A 21,545-nucleotide genomic window follows, 5' to 3' on the forward strand; every position below is an offset into this window, starting at 1 on the left:
GTGTAAGGCTTAATTAACAAAATGTGAAAGATTTAAGACTGAATTGATAAATATGCAATAAGTTTTAAGACATTTCGAACAACTTTATAGGACGACAGCGCAAATTGTTTCTGTGGCACGCGGGGACCGCAGATGGCCAAAGGTCGATAGACCCTGGGCCGGAGGGGGCCGAGCGCAACAACTGTACTCGAGGGTTGTCGGGTCGACGCAAGGTAAAGGGTGCACGGAGTGAAATCATTTATGAGATGACAGGGAGCCTCCTTGCTTGACTTCTCGAGAAGAGTCTTGGGGTGGGGTTCGAACTCCCAGCTCATTCGGCCTCCGAAGACGACCAAGATGGAGAAGGAAGGCAACTGTCGATCTGAGAGCGATGAGCATTTAGTTCCTTTTTGGCGAGAGGTGAGCATTCAATTCACGCATAATACACACGCATTGACCGACCGACACGCGTCCGCGAAAAGGAGACGATGAAGTGTTTTCTTTGTCTTATTTTCTCTCTCTTTTCTTGTTTGGCCTTTGATCCAATTCTCTTGTCCACAGGAGAATACCGTCGGTGAGGGCATGAAGGGTTGGAGGGAAGAGGAGTCTTTTTACCTCATCACTTTTCACTAGTTTAGTTGATCAAACATTCACATTTGATAAAATGCTTTGCGACCCACATTTGGGCTCCCATAAGCTTTCTAAATAAGGTACTTTATGCATATTTTAGCTTTCAGCCATATGTCGGTGTGAAGCGAATAGCTTTGACACGCGCATGTCGACACTACTCACGAACAGTAGGGTTTAGAGATATTGATAATGGGTACTTCGATTCTCCAAAGTGAATTTACCTCATGTAACCTGACCACAGAAGCCCACGTGAATTATATAGCTTGCTGGAAAATCTGGTTTTAACGAGCTTGTTCGCAGGATCTTTTCTCGGCCAATAGAAGCACAAGGACTACAGTAAGTCTTCTGCATCAGTTAACGAAGCCTTAGATAACAGACTATTCAGACTTATATTCTAAAACAGATTCCTGATCGTACCATCGATTTTACCATATACCTCAAATTCGACATCATTGTCCACACTCGTGATCATTTTCTTAGCCTACTGATTGTAAAGATGCCGAAACACTTTGCACGATCGTTACTAGATAACACGAAACAAGAGCCAAGTGCCATGAAATTGAAACACGAGAGTAAGGACGCACGTCAATATAAAAAGAACTAGTACAATTTGTATGAACTCCAGTCAATCTCGTTATAGTAAGAGTCAGCATCTCGGTTTCACTTTTCAGTGTGGAATAAAATCAACAGCTCAAAGTGGATTTATAGCAAATAAGCATCAAGCTGGGAATGCATTAGAAAAAGTCGTCATCAATAAATTGGAATCCAACTACCATTAACAAGCTGGAAAAGATGAGGCTTTAAGCTACTTAAATAGTCTTCGTCTAAAAACTCGGGTAAAAGGATGATCAATAAATCATAAACAAAACAATCAAAGCAACATTACTTTCAGCTGGTGCTGCCAGAGAGATCTCCTGAGAATGCACTCCCATAAGATGTGGAACCTGTTTGCGAAGAAGTAACTCGAGCCCTCTGAATCTGTCGTATTCTGAAAACATCTCTCGGGAGTGGTTGGCTTTGAACAGTCACACTATCGTCGTCATCTGGCCCTAACATTCATTAAAAGCATTTTCATCAATGCGGCAAGAAACTCTAGCCATGGTTCAGGAACAAAAAAGGGAAAACGTAAAGATGACTACCTACTGTGCTTCTTCTCGTAAATACAGTACATACATGTCAAAGTCACGTCAAAGGAGAGTACTGACATACCACATCTTCCATATTAGTGTTTTAGTTTTGACAGATTTTGCTCAACCATTTAAAATGAAGGAGCTATAACCTCCTGCGAGCCGTTAGCCACACCGTATCCACATCTGTACGTGCGCCCGCATGCACACAATTATATGAAAACTACTATCATAATTAACATGGACGAATGTGCAACTGTTGCAGTTCTCAAATTCTAAGAAACAACCAACTGAAGTTTTGACCACATCCTAGGTCCAGAAGATTGTCCTCTTCTGATGTGGAAGTGCATAACAGTTAATCCTCTGATGGAGCAATGCCCAGGAATTATAATGGGAAAAACGATGGTATCTGACAGCACTTTATATGCATATAAAGAGCAAAGTAAACTTTGCCAAGAGGAGGTTACACAATCCCTATAAGACAATGTCCAACGTGATATTTCAACACTCTACAGTGAGACACATGGCTTAGATCTACAACATCATATTAGCCACAAATATGACAGAACAATCATGAAGAAGCTGACAGACTTATGATCCGTACCTTTCCTTTTTCCAGATTGCCTGTCCCCTGTTTGTTTGTAAGAGGAACCACTTGGCATAGGACGGGACTTGCTTGAACCAGACACCTCACTTACACTGGGAGCATGAACTGGGACCGATTGCTTGGTCATAGACCCAGATTTCCCCTTCTGTCCGGCAGGTATATTGCTCTGCAGACATATAGATAGAACGATATCCACATCTGGTGTTGGTCCTGGAGCACAAGATGACTATAATAAATAATAACCAAGAGCAAAGTTGTTCCATAATAAAGTTTCCAGCGGAAAGATGTCACCAGATATTGGTACAGAAACACCATAAATGAAAGTCTGTCTTATTTATGAGATTGTAGTCTGTTAATAGCAGCAATCTTTCGATAAAATCAGTTATTACTACTCATATAAAAGGAGTTAGACTACATTTTCTTTTCTCACTCTATTATGGGAGTAAGGATGAACTTTGGTTGAACAGTTCCTTACTTGAAGATTCCTCAATGCTTATTTGGCCAATTTCACCAAGCAACAAGCTCTTATACTTGATAGAGGGCTACACTTCAACAGTACCCCAGACTCCAGTAAACTTAACATACAAGTACCAGTGCCCCAACAAAGAGAGATTGGATATACACATAAAGGAGAGAACTTTGGCATAATCTGACTTTGGTGCTCAATTAGCTACGATCAACCGAACAAGACACAAGACGAAATCACAGTAGTAGTAAGCACTAAAATTTTCGATGTTTTGCAAGGTTGCGTTTCATTACTAGCAGCAATCTTCTAATAGACCCGGATAAAGAGAAAACTAATTTAAACTAGTTTTCACACATCATGGAAGTGAGGATGAATTTCACATTCAGCAAAATCCCATTACAAGCCCACGGCAACTTGAATTTGACCATTTCTCTTTAAAGCAAGAGCACCAGTATAAGCCTGCAACATAGCAGAACTTAACTGCAAAAACATAAAAATACAACAGCAGCATTCAGCTTAAACTATCTGAAAAGAAAATGACCTAAAGATGCCCTCTGCTACGAAATTACAATATAAATAGTTTAAAAATGAGAATATGTCAACCCACATTCTTGACACCTCCCATTCGAATAAGTAAGCACAGTAAAGAGAAAAGTGATTCCACCCGCATTTTTCATTCTTATGAGCTCTCTAAGACTCAACTTTCTGTCTTCCTACTGATGTGAGAGCATCGCGCTCTATCGATGAACTCGCAAGCTCAATTCAAAGCTCGTCAATTCCAGCTCATGATGCAGGGGCATCTAATTCAATGGAACAATCATTAAGTTCCAACTTGATTCCATCGACTAATCTAGCACAATAGGTGTTCATTCAAGCAAAGGCAGATTTTGGTTACAACTTGCTTCAATGAGTCAAGAATGAAGTTATCAACATAGGGGATCGAGTTATCGATTAAATAGTTGTTGATTCTTCCTTGCCAACTATGTTTTAAGTTACCGAATCACCAGAATAGTTACCGATTTTGAAGCCATTACCAACATATCGAGGGCAGGCTATTATCAGCAGTTTCCTTGGATATTTGCTGATCCTTCAAGATGGTTATTTTTTGGCAGAGGCTGGTGAACAAATTTAGATTCTTAATTTAATTATTTTGCATCTGGTCAAATGTATTTAGTCTAGGGTTTATAAGTCTTAATCGCGTTGTGGGTCTCAAAAGTCAAAGTTCAAGTCTCTAGGTGTTTTAATGCATTTTTTCGTTCCCAGGTCTTTAATGTGTTTTCTAGTTCCTATGTCTTTATTAATTGGGTAGTTTCCATATCTTTAATGTTTGTCTATTTCCTATGTCGTAGTCCCCCTTTAAATAGAGGAGAGTTCTCAATAGTAATGCAGAGTAGATAAATATATGAGAATTCCCCTACGTGAGTGAATATTCATCCGATTCTTTATCCATCATCGTTGGAGGTGAATCGAACAGTTCTTTATCCTTGGCCAGTGGAGTGATCCTTTACCCCGTGGTGGTGAGCTGCCATCTGTGGTTCTTTATCCTTGGCTGGTGGCTTGTGCCTTTACGCTTTGGTGGTGAACCTCTCCATAGTCTACATCCTTTACGCAATTTTCCATTACCATTTATACACCCGTCTGTACACATAATCCAGAAAATCCCCCTTCCTGGAATCACTCATCCCACGCATGCATCACCTATCAATACCATTGTACTCACAAATCTTCCATCTTTCTGTTACTGATAAAATTCATGCTAATCACATTCTACACACAATTAGATTCCTATCAACCAAAGCTCTCCCTATAAAGATATAATTCTTTAACTTATCCTCAGTCTTCTTTGGATTACTTTGACCCATCCATCTCGGTGAAAATCAACTTAAGTTAATAGACCACCACAGTATATGCAAAGTCTTCAATAGAGGAAACGAGAAGCTCAGACTTTTATATAAGCATATACTTTAAGCATAGCTGTTGAGAACTAACATTTGCAGCAATAAATGAAAACACTGCAAAACATATGCAATCCGAGAAACCATCAACAAAAGCATTTGAGGCAGAAAATCACCATTGACCATTAATCAAGATGTATGTAACAGGTGACTATTGCAAAATGATAACTGGTTTTCAATCTATTGTTCAATTTACATACTACATGTCTCTCACAAATTTAACTAGCAAGTCGACACAGCTTCTCCAAGAATGTCCAATATATCCCAACTGAAAATACAAACAGGTTTGCAAGTTCGTTATTACAGGTAGTTCCTATTCGTGAGAATATTGTTCCCAATCTATATGACCACAAGCAAAACTATGATACTTTTACAGAAACTAACACATGAAAGCAATGGTTCAAGGAAAGTTCACATTAACAAAAGCCTTAACTCAAACAGGTCAACAGATGAAGAACCGATAACGGCAATTATAACTGTCCTATGACACATAAGGCTATCAACTTTATCTCAGATTGAAGATGCAAACTAGCTGTTAAGCCCAAGGATCTATTTCCTATGAACACGAGAATAATAAGCCCAAGGATCTATTTCCTATGAACATGAGAATAATACGGATGAACTGTTGCAAGAAAAATACAACTGGAAATAAGTCGAAAGCTCACCTTCCACGGCAGGCAAGTTTGCTAAAAATGCCACCAATGCAGGTGGAGTCACTTTCAATATGTCATCAAATGCACTGGTTGAGCTGCCACCTGCACTTCCCACAAGGGGGTTTGGCAAGTTGCTAGAAGGAACAGAAACTCCAGGACCCACAGAACTCGAAAGGATTGTTGACCCTATAACAACATAAAATCAAGCACTAAGCACAAGCGCACCAGCTTCCATTCACAAAGTTCATATTCCAATGAAAGCAACAGTACCACCTAAAAATACTCCCAATTTTGCACTATACAGGTCCAAGCTGAGGTCTAGAGTGTTAAAACTATTTGAAGACTAGCCACAATTATTTCATATAGCATATTCATCCAACGTCAGGTGACTGTTCTACATAAACTGAATAATTTAAGAGAAAGCAACTGCCACTGCAGACACACACACACAAACATTGTATGTAAGTTTACACTATCTGATGATCATATTCAAGTTTATATGCTCATAGGAATGCGTGAAGGAGATCCACATGCTATAGAAAATCACTTTCTACAAGCAAGTAGCAGCAACATCATTTGCACCTGTGAATTCTAAGGTTACAACCTTAATTTGTTCTTTCATAACCAAATATCCAAACTTAGTCGCAACAATATACTAGCACTTCGTACCAGGTTTTTGTCCTGGGTCATAGATCACCATGAGAGATGTATTAGGATGTATAATATCCGCAGATCCAATTGAAGTGCTTGTCAGGCCGGACGCTCCCCTATCTAAAAGAAGATGGACATGAAGATAAACCCCCAAGCAAACAAATGAAATTGAAACCGAATAAGAAAACACGATCAGTTTTGATTACCAACAAATCCAGGTCCACTGGGCAGAGTTGGCTTCTCTAATTTCTTACTGATGTATTTGGATAGCCGCTGAACAATAGAATATGTTTTTCGATTAGTAAACTATGCATTAGCACAAGGTCATCTACAGCTACCTTCAACCATTAATCACCTTAACCATCCTTATAAAGTCATGTTATATGCACGATACATATCGAGACATTCTTAAGATAAAAATCCCTGAAGCCACTTTGAAGATGCCTTTAAAACTAGAGGTAACAACACTGCTTATTATTTCTGAACAACAAAAGTGAATATTTTATAGAAAGTCATAACCTTTTTTATGAAAGGTGAATCTCAGCAAAACAATTTAATACCACTCCCATCGAGTACAACATTATGCTATCAGTTATAATTTGAAAGAACTGCAGAATATAGGAAATTACTAGATGACCAGCACAGGCAATGCAATATACTTGTAAAGTTATCCTTAGCAAACATCAACAGGATCATCAGCAGTGGTCACTACTCACGACCTAGTAGTGACACACTATTTACAGATGGGCAAAAGAATAGATGGGCAACAAATCATGAAAGTAACCAATCATGTTGACACCTTCCATCTTCAGCAGAAGATTCTAGGGTATCATTGTTTTCACATTTACTTCTACAAATACTCAGGGTGGTTATGGTGACTTCTGCATTTTACTTAACAACTCCTATAATTTCCTGTTGTGTTTATTATTGTACTTTTTGTTCAATACTTAACAGTTAACAAACAAACAGTATTGATGCTTAAAATGATTTTCAATGCTTCTCAAGATATTCTCAGTGGGAATCAAAATTTGGGGCATACTAAGGAGGTACTTTCAATCAGTTCCTGAAAAAACTCTTTTTTTCTGAAAGAATCGAGAAATTCGAATAGCTTACTTGCGAGGACTGAAAGAAATGTTTTGTAAATGTGATATCTTTTTGAAAACAGTGACATTGCAATAAGAGTAGAAAGAAACAAATGAAGATGAGAAAAAAGAAAAACATTCACTACGTCAAACTATCTAAAAGGAATTCAAGCTAAAGATACCTCCTGACGTGACAAATGATCCAGATCCCGAGAAGAGCACGGCCAAAGATCCATGAAACTATATCGTGACACAATGTCTTGTAATGAACCTTCTAATGCTGATCCTCCATCTTCTACTGTTCCAAAGAGTGCCTCTTTTCTTCTTTGTTCAACCTAAACAGGTCAAGATGCTTGAGGATCAATATTCCAGCAGTTAAAGTAGTATGTGGTACAATATGATATCTATGGGATTTAATCCAGCATCATTCACCAAAATGACCAGAATCAGCTATCTATGCAAACAATACAATAAACTCACCTGAGGCCCACTTTAGGTTTCAAGTTAGGACATCAAAGAGATCGTGCAGCAGTTAAAAAGAACTAGTACATTTGCCCCACAGCATAATTGTGTCAAGGATTTCGGGAAAGGTTCCTCTTGAAAATAACGCAGAATTTGTATGCATTAAATCATAAGACAACTTCTGGCCAAATAAACATAAAACAGCTTCCTTTCTTTTCTTAGAAACTCAAATGCTTCCTCAGATTAACAAAACTGTGCTAAAGTCCTAACTCCTTTACGCTTTATGCCAAGATACCAATCCCTTTGACAAGTGCAACTGCTTCCACAAATATGCGAACGTGGTCAAGGAAGATGCAATGAAGAACGTCATATACAGGAATTATCATTATGCCAGTACAGACAAAAATTGCCAAATAGTATACCCTAAATTCTTAAGGTGACGAATTGTAATAGTATATTCAGATCCGGGAAAGAGTTAGACATATAGATCCAGAAAAGAGTTATACATATTGTTAAAATGATCTAAAGTTATCAAACCAACTGGCACACAGTTGGACCAACAAGAGGAAATGAATAGGAGAATTGTAACGCAACCGAATTATGGTAAGTGAACAGAACCATCATTTATGAAGAATTCCCTAGTTGTGTTTGGGGAAGCGCACATATAGTTGACAAAGGGAGACAGCAGTCCATGATCATGCCAGTCCATTTTTTCTAGCAGAAGGGGGCAAGATCTCCATAAATCAATCAGATTTACCTTCAAAACACTAGCAAGATCTCCATAAGTTTGCTCAAACTGGACAAAACTTTTCCATACCTAGCAAAGCAAGGAAATGATATTGAAGAGCAAGCCTACAAAAACATATATAGATGAAACGCGTAGTCTTGTTACAGTACTACCATAGACATATCTACACTGGACTCACATATTATGCCTTCTTAAGCTTCAGAAGTAATTTTCAAGGGGAACCATGTGATCACGGAAGCTTTCTTAACCTAGTCTTCTCAAGCTAGTTTACAAGGATGAAATGTTAACATGTTTAGATAACTAAACAGTAGAAGCATTAAGACTGTTATCAGATCATCAACGAACAATTCTACCTAACTTGTCACTGCTACATTGATCTTCCACTAACAAACAATGGCATCCACTAACCTAATTGTGTTTCTTTTTTCCCTTGATTGGCTGTGATATACATCCTCCTTTTCTTTATGACTCATAGAAATCATACCTCAGCAGATGCCTCAGCTGGCAGTGAGCTTAAAGCACGCTCAAATAAAGCACGGATGTTCTTATCGTCATTCATGCGAGACAAGAAATCTGCATATCTGTAAAGGTAATATTTTCATTAAGGACAGAGTGGGATCAGGGTATTATAAAAATCTAAATAACAGGACTAGAAGCTTTTCAAAAGATTTCTTGTTGGAGAGCAGAGATGCAACCCGCTTTAAATATGATACCACTTGATCAGAGAGGCACATCACACTAGTAAATTGACAAAAAGAGGAAGAAAGACAATATCCGGATGTTTTGGCATTGGCAAGGGGTGGCCAGCATTTGGCTGAACCCTGATCCCTTATCAATGAAGGTTTTCAAGCAGAACCTTGTAATGAAACGGCTCCTCACAAGTTATGGCTCAAATGGACAGCCTTTGAACATCAGCACTAGTGACAACCCATCGATAATAACTTGGAAGGTTAAAGAGGTCCTTTCTTACTTCAACATTTGGCTAGAGTCCCGCTAGTATACAAGAGAGTCCATGTATACATGGTTCAGCTCATGAATGGAGAGATCTCACAGACAAATGAATTTGCCAGATTTGCTCTCCATAGAGAAATCCGACCAAAACAAGTCTTGCAGCTTCATGTATGGATGAGGTAGGTTAGTGCTAGAATGTGATATAAATAGCCAATCATTTAGATAAAAAATGCTGTCGGACAAATTTTTATTGAAGAACAAGGCCAACAAGTATAATCTTCATCTTTCTTCATTACATCTCTTTCAGATCCCTTCCGTCACAATATGGATTGGAAGGCGGTCCATATGAGAGTGGATTTCTTCGTTAAGTTGGCTATCTAGGAATGCAACATAACCTTAATCACCTCCAAAAGAGAAGAGACACTGTGGTCAATAGATGTTCTTGTGCAAGGTGAAAGCTACCGTCAGAATTGGCGACAGATTTAAGAACTTGACAGGCACCTCATGTGGAAAGGAAGAAGGAAGTTGCATTTTTGTGATCCAACATACAAATATTGGTTTGCTTGGAAAGAAGATAATAGGAGAGCTTAAGGGAGAGAGTACCCTTGTTCGGAGAAGTTGGTTTTACACTTTGGCTTTTTGGTGTAGTGGATGCAGCAGTTTATATATGATTAGATGATAATCTATTACATATGCAAATCGCATCAGGTTGCATCCTCTTGGAGCCTCATCAAAGCAAGATAAATAGCACAGAAGCTACATTTTTATTATTTTTGGGTTAAATAGGCAGATGTCCTGCCAAAATTTGTTTATCTTCCTATAATCTCAAGCTCATGATGTTGAACATACAACAATATGCCAGACTGCCCCCATCTCTTCATACTATTCAGCTTTCACATTGAAATAAAGCAATAGATAATCTATTTTTCTATCCTTTCGCACATAGCTTATATCTTAATTTTTTTATAATCAAGGATGATAGCTATGTCACCTGAAAAGCTCATGAAAAGATACTACTTGCCCCTAAGCAAAGAAAGAATCAGTTGAAACTTCAACCAGGTAAAACAGGAGACCATAAAACCGTATCTAGCCTACCTTTGATCTAAGTGCAGTATATCATTTGCACTATTTGACATGAAGCTTCATCAAGCACGTCACAATACCATCATATTCATAATGAAACGGCCAATGCATGATTATCCAAAGTTTGCAAGCTTGGAGAGTTGAACTCACTCAAGAATGTATGCAGGTTCTTGCATATATCTTTTCATTCCAGCTTCAAAGACATTATGTGCTACCTGAATAAATGACAGAAAAGATAAATTGGGACCTGCAGTATGTTGTGTGAAGATAATCATAAGTTATCAGCCTTCTTGATTACTGAAATGAAAATGTAGGGATTCAGGGAATTTTTGCCCAAAATACTACTAACAACACTCAGCACGTACAGAAAGGAATGGTGCATATTAAACATTGTAGTATGGAGCAAGAGCTAAATTACAAAAATACACTATGATGCATTGAGAAGAAACTTAAGTCCACATGAACTAGTACTCAGAAAGGATTAGGATTATGATCAACTCACAAATGGAGAAACTGAGCATCATTTCAGCAGACAAATGTCATTTTGTCTTGGTGTAAAGTAAGCTGAGACAACAGACCAGAGACTTTGATACAAAACACGAGGATGGAGAGTACAACCTTGGGTTCTTTGTCAAGACAGAAGGCCATTGTAGCATAAGCGACATAAACATGATAAGTACAATTTGGTGATTGACGTGCATCTAGAAAGTACTTGCGAGCAGCTTCAAATCCCTCCGTCCTTCTCAAAAAGCGGATATACTGCAAGTTATACACAATTTAATCTCAAACACAGTTTGTGCCTCATAGACATTCTTATTGTAAAAAACCAGAGTGTACATGTCGAAAACAGTGTGTTGCAAGGACAAAACCCCAGTATATTTGTCAAAAATTCCTGAGGTAGTGACCAAAATAATGCAACAAACTGTAGGAAAATAATCCCAAAGGGTGAGCATTGAGGATGTTGTGAAGCTTCATGTGATTACTCATGATATCTTAATACATCGTGACAAAACAATTTCATATCTGTACTCCTTGGCACCAATAAAAGCGGTCTGGACCAGCAGACTGCAGCCCAAGAAAAACAGACTCAAGAAATTGGACATATAACCGCCACTCCACAGTAGTTTTGCTCAAGTATGCAAATCAACCAATACTGTTTAAAGTAGGCATACATCTTTTCAAGATCTGCCATTTGGTCACACCTGTTACATCTTTCCAACCGGAAAAAATTAACACATGAGATCAGTAAAATCACTTACTTGTATATGTGCTAGAGAAGCATTATGAGTGCCATCTGTCAATAGGCTTTCATACACTTTCTTCGCCGCCTTCATGAAAATGTCAGAATAGTTAGAGATGACCAAAAAAAAAAAAAAAAAATATGGACCTTCAAAAAAACGAAAACAAAATTCATCATCTAAACCTGAACTGCTCCACGGGATTCCTCCAGCTCGGCATATGCATACCTCAGTAGCTCAGAGTCTGTTAGTAAAATGTACAAATAATAATCTTATACTTCTGGATGCATTTGAGAGGTGAAGGAAACCTCAACTACGAGCTAAACATCAAAAGGAAAGTGAAGGTGGCATTTTCAGCTTTTAACAATGTGGAAGACTTTAAATTGGACCATGCTATATTTGTACTGGCTTTGGTTTCTGTTATTATTGGACCAGATCCTCTTCAATTCCAGGAAAGAGCAATAAAGTTGTGGGCACTTTTGGCTAGGAGATAAGTATGGAGAAAAAAAGGCAAAGACGCCCCTTTTTTAATTCAAAATCATGCTTTAATTACACAATCTAAATATTTCCTGTTCATCCTCCCAGCAAAAAGCAAATGCTATAAGCATACTCAGCAGGCTTCAGCAAGTTGCTCTTTTTTTCATTTTTATTTTTATTATTTCGTTCTCCTACAACAAAAACAATGCTTTCTTACAATAATATATGGCAGGAGAAACAATAAAGTGCAGAGAAATAGAGACCGTCAAGCAGTTCCTTCCTTTGCGTGGAAATAAGAATCAAATTTACCAGGAAGAGCCTTCAATGCTCGCTGAAATACTTTAATGGCAGCCTCCATGGAACCACTTTTTGCATGCCATGTCGCATAATCGTGCCATATATCAGGATAATGGTATAGATACATTAAACACTGGAATCCAACAGAATGAATGAGCCATCAATTTTTAACATAATCGACTGTAATTAGTGACACAAACATGCAACTGGAAAAGGGGTTAGCAAACCACCTTCAGAACACTGCCATGGTTTGTGAAGAGCATGACAATCATAATCAAGACTCATCCGAAATAGATTCTCAAGAGAATCAGATAAAACCTTCAGCAGAAGGATCGGAAAAACAAAAATGGAATCTGGATGAATTGCTCTAAAAGATGGCTATACCTGCTCATAAGTAAATACAATGCGCTTGTTGGCAGATACGGTGTCTATTCTCTGAGGATTCGCCCTGCAATAATATAACTTTCAATTAAAGAGATGCAGATTGCTCATCTTTAAAATTTGACAAAATATGAAGTAACCAGTTTAGCTGACGTGTCCATCCCGATAAGAGTGGACAATAGCTTTAGTTTATGCTAATGCAAGTGCTATTTTTAGTCCACATAGCATACAAACGAAATAAAAGTAAGATGAGAGATGTGGTCAACAAGGTTGCTTCAATTTCCCAACAGTACAACATAACAGAAGGTCCTAGCTTTCAATGCATTGAATCCCCATGGAGCAGAACTTGGCTAAAAATATATGCACCTTTAGATCCATACTGAAAATGCCCTACAGAAGTTTGAAGAATGAGCATCCAGATCACATTCAGACAAAAAAACGATACCCCACTCCAAGCTGATAATAGATATTGAGTGATGCATGCTATTCTTCACAAAAACCTTCACCAAGATAATTGTTCAGCTAGTTATCTAGTCTCCATGTTTTTCTATGGCAACCACATGAACTCCACATGAACTTGAAGCATTCTTGGTTGTGAAACCAAGGTATTCTAGACCAAATTCAATGACATAAACTCCACACATGACAATATACAAGACAAAGGCACTGAGGAAGAATTACTCACTTTTCAAAGGCTAAAAGTCTTTTCCATGCCATCCACTGCGATTCTTCCTAAAAGAAAAGTAGAATAAAACTAAAAATCACTCATAACAACTGGATTAGAGAGAAACTCAAGTCAAGAAAAGAAAACCAGTAAATCAATAGGAGAGTTCGTGTTACGAAACAAGAAAATTCAACAAGAGGACAATATGTTAGTATACTTTTCAGATAGCTGAAAGTAAATAGCTGGAAGTAATAGTGCTAGCTAATACTAATTCTGAAAATTACAGAAAGCACTTCAAGAAATCATTCTATAGTTACTAAGCCCAATAAAATGCACGTCGCCAAATCTGCAGTTATGAAATGTTGTGCGAAGCTGAAAAATTGTATTTGGTTTCATCATCACTTCCTTACATTCTGTCTTAGCAATCTTACTGACTGAAACAGTACGACTATTTCATCTAAACTAAAGAATACATAAGCTTACCTAGATCTTCCAATGGGGAGCATAAATCATTATAACTTTGCTAACCACATTGTAACCCATCTGAAGCATAACCCACTTTTGATGGAAACATTTCAACTTCATAGCAAAAATATCACGTAATAGGTCCACCATGAATTAAAAAACAAAGAGCACAACTAGAATTCAGTTAAGGTCAGCACCATGAAGATTTTTTTTCCGAACACATCTTTCTCTTGTGAGTTTGTAGTTCTCAGCTTCATATCTCATCTCCATTTCTTAACTTTTTTTCACATGCATCATTATTGTTCCAGAAGTTCCACAAAAAAAACTCCTTTAAAAATGGGAACAGTCCGTAATGCAAGTCCAAAGAAAGAACACATCAAGTAAGTCCGCAGAAAGTTATAGCTAAGTAAAGCACCCTTCAACCAATCAAACTTGCGATATTCCACTTGCTTGTTAGGAATAGGAAATAGTTCACCCTTCAATCTAGATGTCGGTTACGATCTGTAGTTCTGGGATTCGGTCTCAAACAGTCTCATTCAGATCATTCTGTATTTTACATTTAGTAAAGGCTAAATCTTCTCCCTCCTTCTCTTCAAATATCTGTGTGGTATTAGGGATCTTAGAATTGTAAGATAGCACCTCATCCTGCTAGTAAGGCCAGGAAGCCTTATGTTCAGAATAAGAATTGAGTTGGATGCTAAAAGTTGGTCCCTACAAGTAAGAATTCAGCTGGATGCCAAAAGTTGGTCCCTAAAGGGTAAGGCCTGTGAAAAGCATCACAATGGGACTGAATACCTGGATTCGCTAAGTTCCGAGAGTCCCGCAAGGGGCCGCAAGAGGACTGAATACCTGATTCTGTTCTAAACATTGGTGTATACATAGATAATATTGTTATCACTGGAGATGATGCAGTTGGCATTACTCAACTGAAGGCTCATCTGCATTCACAGTTTAACACCAAAGATTTGGGGTTTCTGAAGTACTTTCTCAGGATTGAGGTGGCTCAGTTTGAGCGTGTGTGTATATATATATATCCAATAAATTATACATTGACTAACTTATAGAAAACCAGATTACTTAATTTAAAGCCTGTATCTACTAGTTCCAAACGTCAAGTTATTACCAGGCGAGGGGAAGCCTTTTCCCAACCCCGGAAGGTACAAACATTGGCTGGTAAGCTCACGATTACTAGACCAGACATAAATTTTGCTTTTAGTGCTGTGAGTCAGTTAATGTATGTTGACAAAAATGCGCTAGGATGCATGGTTCAAATTGTGATGTTAAAGGTGCACCCAGCAGCAGACTGTTGTATCAGAATAAATGTCATACTCAGATAGTTGGGTAAAATAATGCTGACTGGGCTAGTTGTCCCTTTGATTGGGCTCCACACTACTGGATACTGCATGATCATTGGAGGAAATCCAATCTCCTGGAAGAGCAAGAAACAGAATGTTGTAGCTCGCTCTAGCGCAGAAGCCAAATGTAGAGCTATAGCAATAACCACTTCTGAGTTGATCTGGTTGAAAAATTTTATGGGTATGACACAGTTGCAACCGATGACATTCTGTGATAATCAGGCAGCAATAAATATTGCTTTGAAACCGTTTTTCATGAGAGGGTGAAACGTATATAGGTCGACTGTCCCTTCATTTGAGAAAAACTATCGACTTGGAAAATCAGGACTGTGTTTGTCAGAACTAATGCTCAGTTAGCTGACGAATCCACTAAGGCTCTCAGTAGTGCCCAAGTCAGGTATATATGTACAAGCTGGGCATACATGATATGTGGGCTCCAGCTTAAATATCACAGTATCACAGTAAATGCTTATGTTGATTGTGTAATATTAGGTAATCTTGGGTTTCCCATTTTGTCATTTTTGGACCTAACTCTCTAATCCTTTTTCTCATTGTCACGCTCCTTATGCAAAAGAGAGATATAACTTCAAGCTTCTCAATAGGCCTCATGAACCAAAGTGACATAAAGCCAGGTAACTAGATCCTCAAAATTTTTCATTCACAACTTCACAAAAGCCTTCCAATATGACTGCTGTATAGACAAGAGAATTGGAACATCTTTGTGAAAATCTCAGGGCCGATTGCCGATCAAAGCCACTCATTATTTCCAATCAACTTGAGAAACGTATCTAAAATTGCAAGGTGTATTTAGTAAATAGGACAAATTACCTTACTTGACCCAGTGGGTGGAACCGCGAGCATATTCCAATCAATTTCATCAACGTATTTCTTCCTTTCCTTGTAGACGGCCCTTGCGCTATTATACTTTGGTTGGTATTCAGATACGAGTCCCTTGGCCTGGTAAATCATAATATACATCTTGCTGTGAAATTCTCGACCATCAAAAGATACATCTAACACATACTTCTGTGAGCAATCAAAAATGGCACTATCACTTTTCCATCTTATAAGCAAATTATTACCAACTGACGACTGACAGAGTTCTCAAAGTTTTCATAGTCTCTCCAAAGTTGTTCAACATGATGGGTAGGAGTGACAATAGCTTTTTGATATGCTTTGCGCACAGCAGTCATCCGTTGTGACTCCTCCACTGCATTTAGAGCCTGCAAGGACATCTCATGCTAAGGACAAAGGAAAAATATCCATATGGTAAACCCCTTTCAAAACCAAGGTGTAAAGGAGAAGAGAGTATTGCAGCACCTGCAGGGACTTCAAAAATGTTATGTAGTCCATCCAGACTGGTCCAGATGCTATGTCAGAACCTAGTAAAACATGCAACACATGTCATTAGCATACCTTAAGTCTTCCTCATGAAAATAGCGATAAGATACGTGCTAATCCCATATCTACACACCCGAGTCAGCAAGCAATCAAGCCTAAAATTGCAAATAGACCTCTCCAGTAAAATAGGGACATGTAGATTCAATCTTTGACCTGTTAATTCTGTGAAAATATACTAGCAACTAATCTGTTTAAAATGTGAAGATAAAAAATTTCCAAAAAATTCAATCAGATGCTATGATACATCATACCAAAATGCTTAAAGGAGATGACGCACCTACATAACTAAGCATAAAATCAAATGCTTTCCTAGTCTCTTCATGACCCTCAGCACCTTTCTTCTCGTTGACCTTTCGAATGAAACGAATGTAGCACCGCCTACAAATGAGGATATTAGGAAAGGGAATTGTATATTCCTATCTTTTAATCATGTAAAGAAAGGCAGTGTAACAACTCTTAAACATTGAACATTACAGCTTGTTATAATAACGAATTTTAAAAGTTCAGTGACTTTTTTACTTCTCTTGGGGAGTGATGAAGGCATCCAGGTCAAAGTAAAACCTTTCAAGAAGTATGTATCAGAGAAACAAAAATCATAACTACATAAAAGTTACATATTTCAATCACACAAATGATAATGTAGATCAAGCAATCTGCACCCTTAACATTTCAAAGTCCCAAAGGCATTTGTTTTTCTTGCAAAAAATGCACATGTTTGTTGAAATCCAATCCTATCCTTACCCTCTCATAATCATCAGTTTTAAAACGGAATAACCATTTTGACCTTAGGTAAGTCTTAATTTTAGGATCCTCTAGGCTTCTGATCACAATCAATAGAGATTTACAAGATCACTAAGGTCCATCAAACATCTATTTACAACTAAAACCTATATTCCCAGATTTCTAGGGTCATGTCCCTGATCTCTAACTTCAGGACCAAATAATCCCACAGACCCCATTGATCCTACATAGGACACAGATTTAACAGCTCAGTCTCAGAATCAGCATCCTATCTTGCCTAACAGACCTTTCATGGGCACGTGGCCCAAGGACCGCCCAACTCACCTGTCATTTGGACAAGCTTCGCCACAATTTTCTCCACAGTAATTCTTATTTCTAACGACTGATTTCTTCTTGCATGAGTTTTCTGCTCAAGATATTCAGTAAAGTTGGATGATCAAGCAACCTGAGGCAATTCCATGCATCATTTTTACCTTCTATCTACAGAAAGCAATACTAGCTCAAATTCACATTTGGAGCTGCTTTCTCTAGCAGTAAAGATGTTTCTTAATTCCTTCTACATCATGTTCTTTTTACAAATACACGAGAATATAAGATACACAAACATATTTTGACATAGGAAAACCGTAAGAAGGGGCTTTGATACCAATGAAGCAGTTGGAGAAGTCAAAGAAAGCAAAACGAGCCAAAAATAAGGCTAGCTTTGAGAAGATTTGAAGCTGGCACAGAATATATACATAAAAAAGTGATGATGGTTATTGAATAGGAAAAAAATAATGGCACTATGACTAAACGCCTATTTATGCTAGGGTTACAAACAAAAGACGATCTCAAAACTTGAACTAAAATAATAACTTCTAATGGACCTCATTAAACGTTACATGATTGGCACATGACTGTTTATCAACCGAATTACGTAATGAAAGACTAAACAAAAACAACAACACTTAAAATTACAAATAGCATAATGCTCCTACGTCATTCCCCCTCAGGTTGGAAGAATCAAGCTTGAGTGTGAAGACCTCTTTGGCATGATCACAGTTCCCAAAATCAATCTTCTTATCTCCTCTCCAAAAATTCATGTAGCTTCTGTACCTGCCTTTTCCACTCATTTCACTAGCTACATTTTATCTGTGTTATCCTTCTTGGTCAGCATCCTTCCTCTTTGGTTGAAGAAAACCTGACCCTCAGTCTTGAAGTGTTGAATCATGAGATATACCGAAATCCTTTCAATCGTCATTGATATTCGTACCACATCATCACAACAATCAAAGTTCTCATGCTTCACGAAAACTTGCCAATTATAGCCTTTAGTTGAACCGTCAGATCGAGCAGGAGTAACAAAATCAATTATCGACCCAATATCTCTTAATGACATCTTGTACAGTTCCAGTGTATCAGGGTGAAGGAGAATTATGCTATTCAGTAATTTTAAGCGTTTCTCCTTTTTATTTAGTTTTTCATTGTGTTATCAAATTAATAAACAGTTAGTGCAGTCATGTGACTTTTAATGAGCTCCAATGGTTTAGAGTAAAAGTTGTTATGCTAGATCAAGAGTTGATGCTGTCTTACATCTATAATCCCAGCATAAATAGCCTTTCATATCACTTTATCTTTATCTTTTCGATTCAATAAACATTGTCAGTTTCTATCAACCCTAGATTACATCTGTTTTCTTCCAGCTTCCATTGATCTCGATTCGAGCCCTTGTTCTTGTTCGAGTTGCCATCTATTACCTCTCCAACCACATCAATTTGTATCAGAGCCCCTTGTTAGGGCTACTCCCTGAGAAATCGAACAAATATGCACCTTTTGGCGATGCATTATTAAATGAATACGAGAGAACCCATAATGTACTAATTTGAAGGTTGAGCAATCAAATCAGTTCTTAGCACGAATAACCAATATAAGAAACAAGATGTAGACATTCACAATATGTGTACTTAAAATGTGCACCAATGCCTTGATGCCAGATGAGAGGGAGAGGAGTACCAAAGAGGAACATGAAGACAACTCAGCAAACACCGACTAAATATCTGTTTAGTAGCATCGTCATTGTTGACAGTCATGAAAGCCTCTACGTATTGCTTCCAGAATTTTGCCTGGAGAAGGGAGGGCAAAGGCAGGTGCATCGGTCACTTGCTCCACAAAACTCTAAGGAGACAGCACCAGAAAGAAACAAACAAACTTGGTTTTGCAAAAGAGGTTCTACCTACTACATCGATACAATCACCTCGTGATGCCCAACCACATTAAAACAGTAGATTTATGGAGACCATGACAACTGTTTTACCCCAATGCAAGTTCCCACAATCATACTGGTGATACGGGATGAGAAGTAGAAGAAAATGTCAACTCATACAGGTTTAAACCTACAAAGAAAATCTAAGACTCATGAAACTCATTGAAAGCGTCACCATAATCCTATTGATCACGACATGGTCAATTTCTTTATCAAAATAGCACAGAGCAATATCAGCTCTAATTGTGGCGTCTAAAACAATCTGCACCCCGCTAAGATTTAAAGAGGATATTATTCCCAGAAATAAGTCATATGAAAAAGAAGCCAGGAATCAGGCAATTTCTAGGTTCTTTCTAGTATTGTACTCGACAAACTATCAGGACAGCCAGGAAACCAAGAATAATTACATCACTTCGGTCGGCAAACTCCGCCTCTAGAAACTTGTAATAATCAAAACCTACCAAGTTATTCATAATATCTAGTGCATCTGCAGCATGACACAAATAAAACCCAAAGCACCTCTAACAAATACCAGAAAAAACCACATATAATAAAGAGATAAAAAATAAACCAAATAAGTTCACAACCAGCACTAGATGAAAAAGGAAAAGCCCAAAATCAGCAAGTGTGCTTGCTTTTTTTTTGGGGGGGGTAAAGAGAAGTATGCTTGCTTTCATGCTTAAAGCAACTAAGAATGCTCTTTTACCACTAACCACCACGTCCTTGCAAAGAAGAATAAACTGCCTTGAACTACAGAAGCTAATTTGACATTATGCAACAATAATGCCTGGACAGCACAATGCACCCAGTATCCTTTGTCCACTATTGTCAGCAAGAAAAGTAGTCAAAGCAGCAAGACAACTTCTAGTAGATTAGCAGCAAATTCGTTTGTATTGCAGGCCGTGTTTAAAGTCAAAGCAATCTGTAAACTCGACAACTAGTGCGTAAGTCTTGCGCAGAGATAAGAAACTCACAGCGGTTGGAAACACAGCCAGGAGTTGCTCGTATATAGGCGCCGCGTCCGCAATGGGCAGATGCTGGAAATTTCAGGGCGACTCTCAGAAAATCAATCCGACCCATTCCTTCTCCAAGAGAACATCGATTACCATTAAGAACGCGGGAAGAGATTGAAGCACCGTACCAGCGCCTTGTTCGCTAAAGACTCTGCCGCCTCGATGCTGTACTTGTCGACCGCGGTGCTCGCGTCAGCCGTTTCTTTGTCCTGTAAAATCAAATCAAAGAGTCGACCCAAAGGAGCGATCGACCAAACTCGAAGGCGAACAACACTGAACTGTAGGCAGTACCTTTGGTTCTGGAACGGAGGGAGTCTCCGCCGAAGCCATGGAACCCGATCGAATATCCTTTTCGGGAAGAGAGACGAGATATTGACCAGCGAAATCCTTCACTTCGGTTCGTCGATCATCGGGAATTTAGGGATTGGGAGGAATTCGAACGAGGCGCGAACAGCGAACAACCCTCTGAAGTCGGAACAGTGAACAGCAGTCGAGCGAAGCGGAGAGTCGGTTTAGCGATGTCGGGCCCAATCGGATCGGCCCTGGACCGGACCGGCACGGACGCCTCTTGTCTACGTTGTCTTCGGTCGGATGGGAGGACTTCAGTGCTCAGTAAAAAATTGGTAATTACAAAACCGGCCCTCATATCATTACGAAAATTCAGTTTTGGCACTTAAATACTATATTTTGTGCACATTAGGTCCCTTTTCGGAGAAGATAACATTGGTGCAAAAACAATAGTAGGACTGAATTTGAATTTTCCATATAATTTACGGTAGGCCCCCTATCTCGATTTGTTGATACTGACCCAGCATTTTCTGTCTACATTTAGGTTTGTACTTTAATTGCCATAGAAGATAAGTCGAGAGAGACTATA

General features: G+C 38.4%; 1 protein-coding gene across 2 annotated transcripts; it reads right to left on the bottom strand.

Annotated features, from left to right (window-relative positions):
* Positions 1 to 1,249: 1,249 nt before the first annotated feature.
* LOC115742437 (cleavage stimulation factor subunit 77) lies at positions 1,250 to 21,236 on the bottom strand. 2 transcript variants are annotated; one of them, XM_048282223.1, is made up of 23 exons: positions 20,960 to 21,236; positions 20,797 to 20,877; positions 20,630 to 20,692; positions 19,406 to 19,515; positions 16,950 to 17,050; positions 16,592 to 16,653; positions 16,354 to 16,494; positions 16,100 to 16,228; positions 13,473 to 13,519; positions 12,791 to 12,854; positions 12,419 to 12,539; positions 11,818 to 11,876; positions 11,654 to 11,722; positions 11,013 to 11,153; positions 10,545 to 10,609; positions 8,845 to 8,941; positions 8,370 to 8,429; positions 7,333 to 7,485; positions 6,275 to 6,341; positions 6,087 to 6,188; positions 5,430 to 5,528; positions 2,341 to 2,553; positions 1,250 to 1,658 (listed from the first exon to the last, which is right to left on the bottom strand). In XM_048282223.1, exons 1-23 carry the CDS (start codon positions 20,996 to 20,998, stop codon positions 1,498 to 1,500), a joined length of 2,244 nt encoding a protein of 747 aa, XP_048138180.1. In that variant the 5' UTR covers positions 20,999 to 21,236; the 3' UTR covers positions 1,250 to 1,497. The 2 variants fall into 2 exon arrangements, with proteins under 2 accessions (XP_048138180.1, XP_030532580.2); XM_030676720.2 differs by having other exon boundaries at positions 1,288 to 1,658; positions 5,430 to 5,603.
* Positions 21,237 to 21,545: the final 309 nt, after the last annotated feature.

This window comes from Rhodamnia argentea, chromosome 7 (assembly GCF_020921035.1).
Source record: "Rhodamnia argentea isolate NSW1041297 chromosome 7, ASM2092103v1, whole genome shotgun sequence".
Taxonomy (NCBI): Eukaryota; Viridiplantae; Streptophyta; class Magnoliopsida; order Myrtales; family Myrtaceae; genus Rhodamnia; species Rhodamnia argentea.

Bases quoted from the DNA above. Each gene is read 5' to 3' on its own strand.
- LOC115742437 (XM_030676720.2), bottom strand. From the start codon at position 20,998: ATGGCTTCGGCGGAGACTCCCTCCGTTCCAGAACCAAAG. The intron at 16,654-16,949 runs GTGCGTCATCTC...ATGTTTTACTAG, and splicing joins TTTTATGCTTAGTTATGTAG to GTTCTGACATAGCATCTGGA. The intron at 6,189-6,274 runs GTAATCAAAACT...ATCTTCTTTTAG, and splicing joins CAGTGGACCTGGATTTGTTG to ATAGGGGAGCGTCCGGCCTG.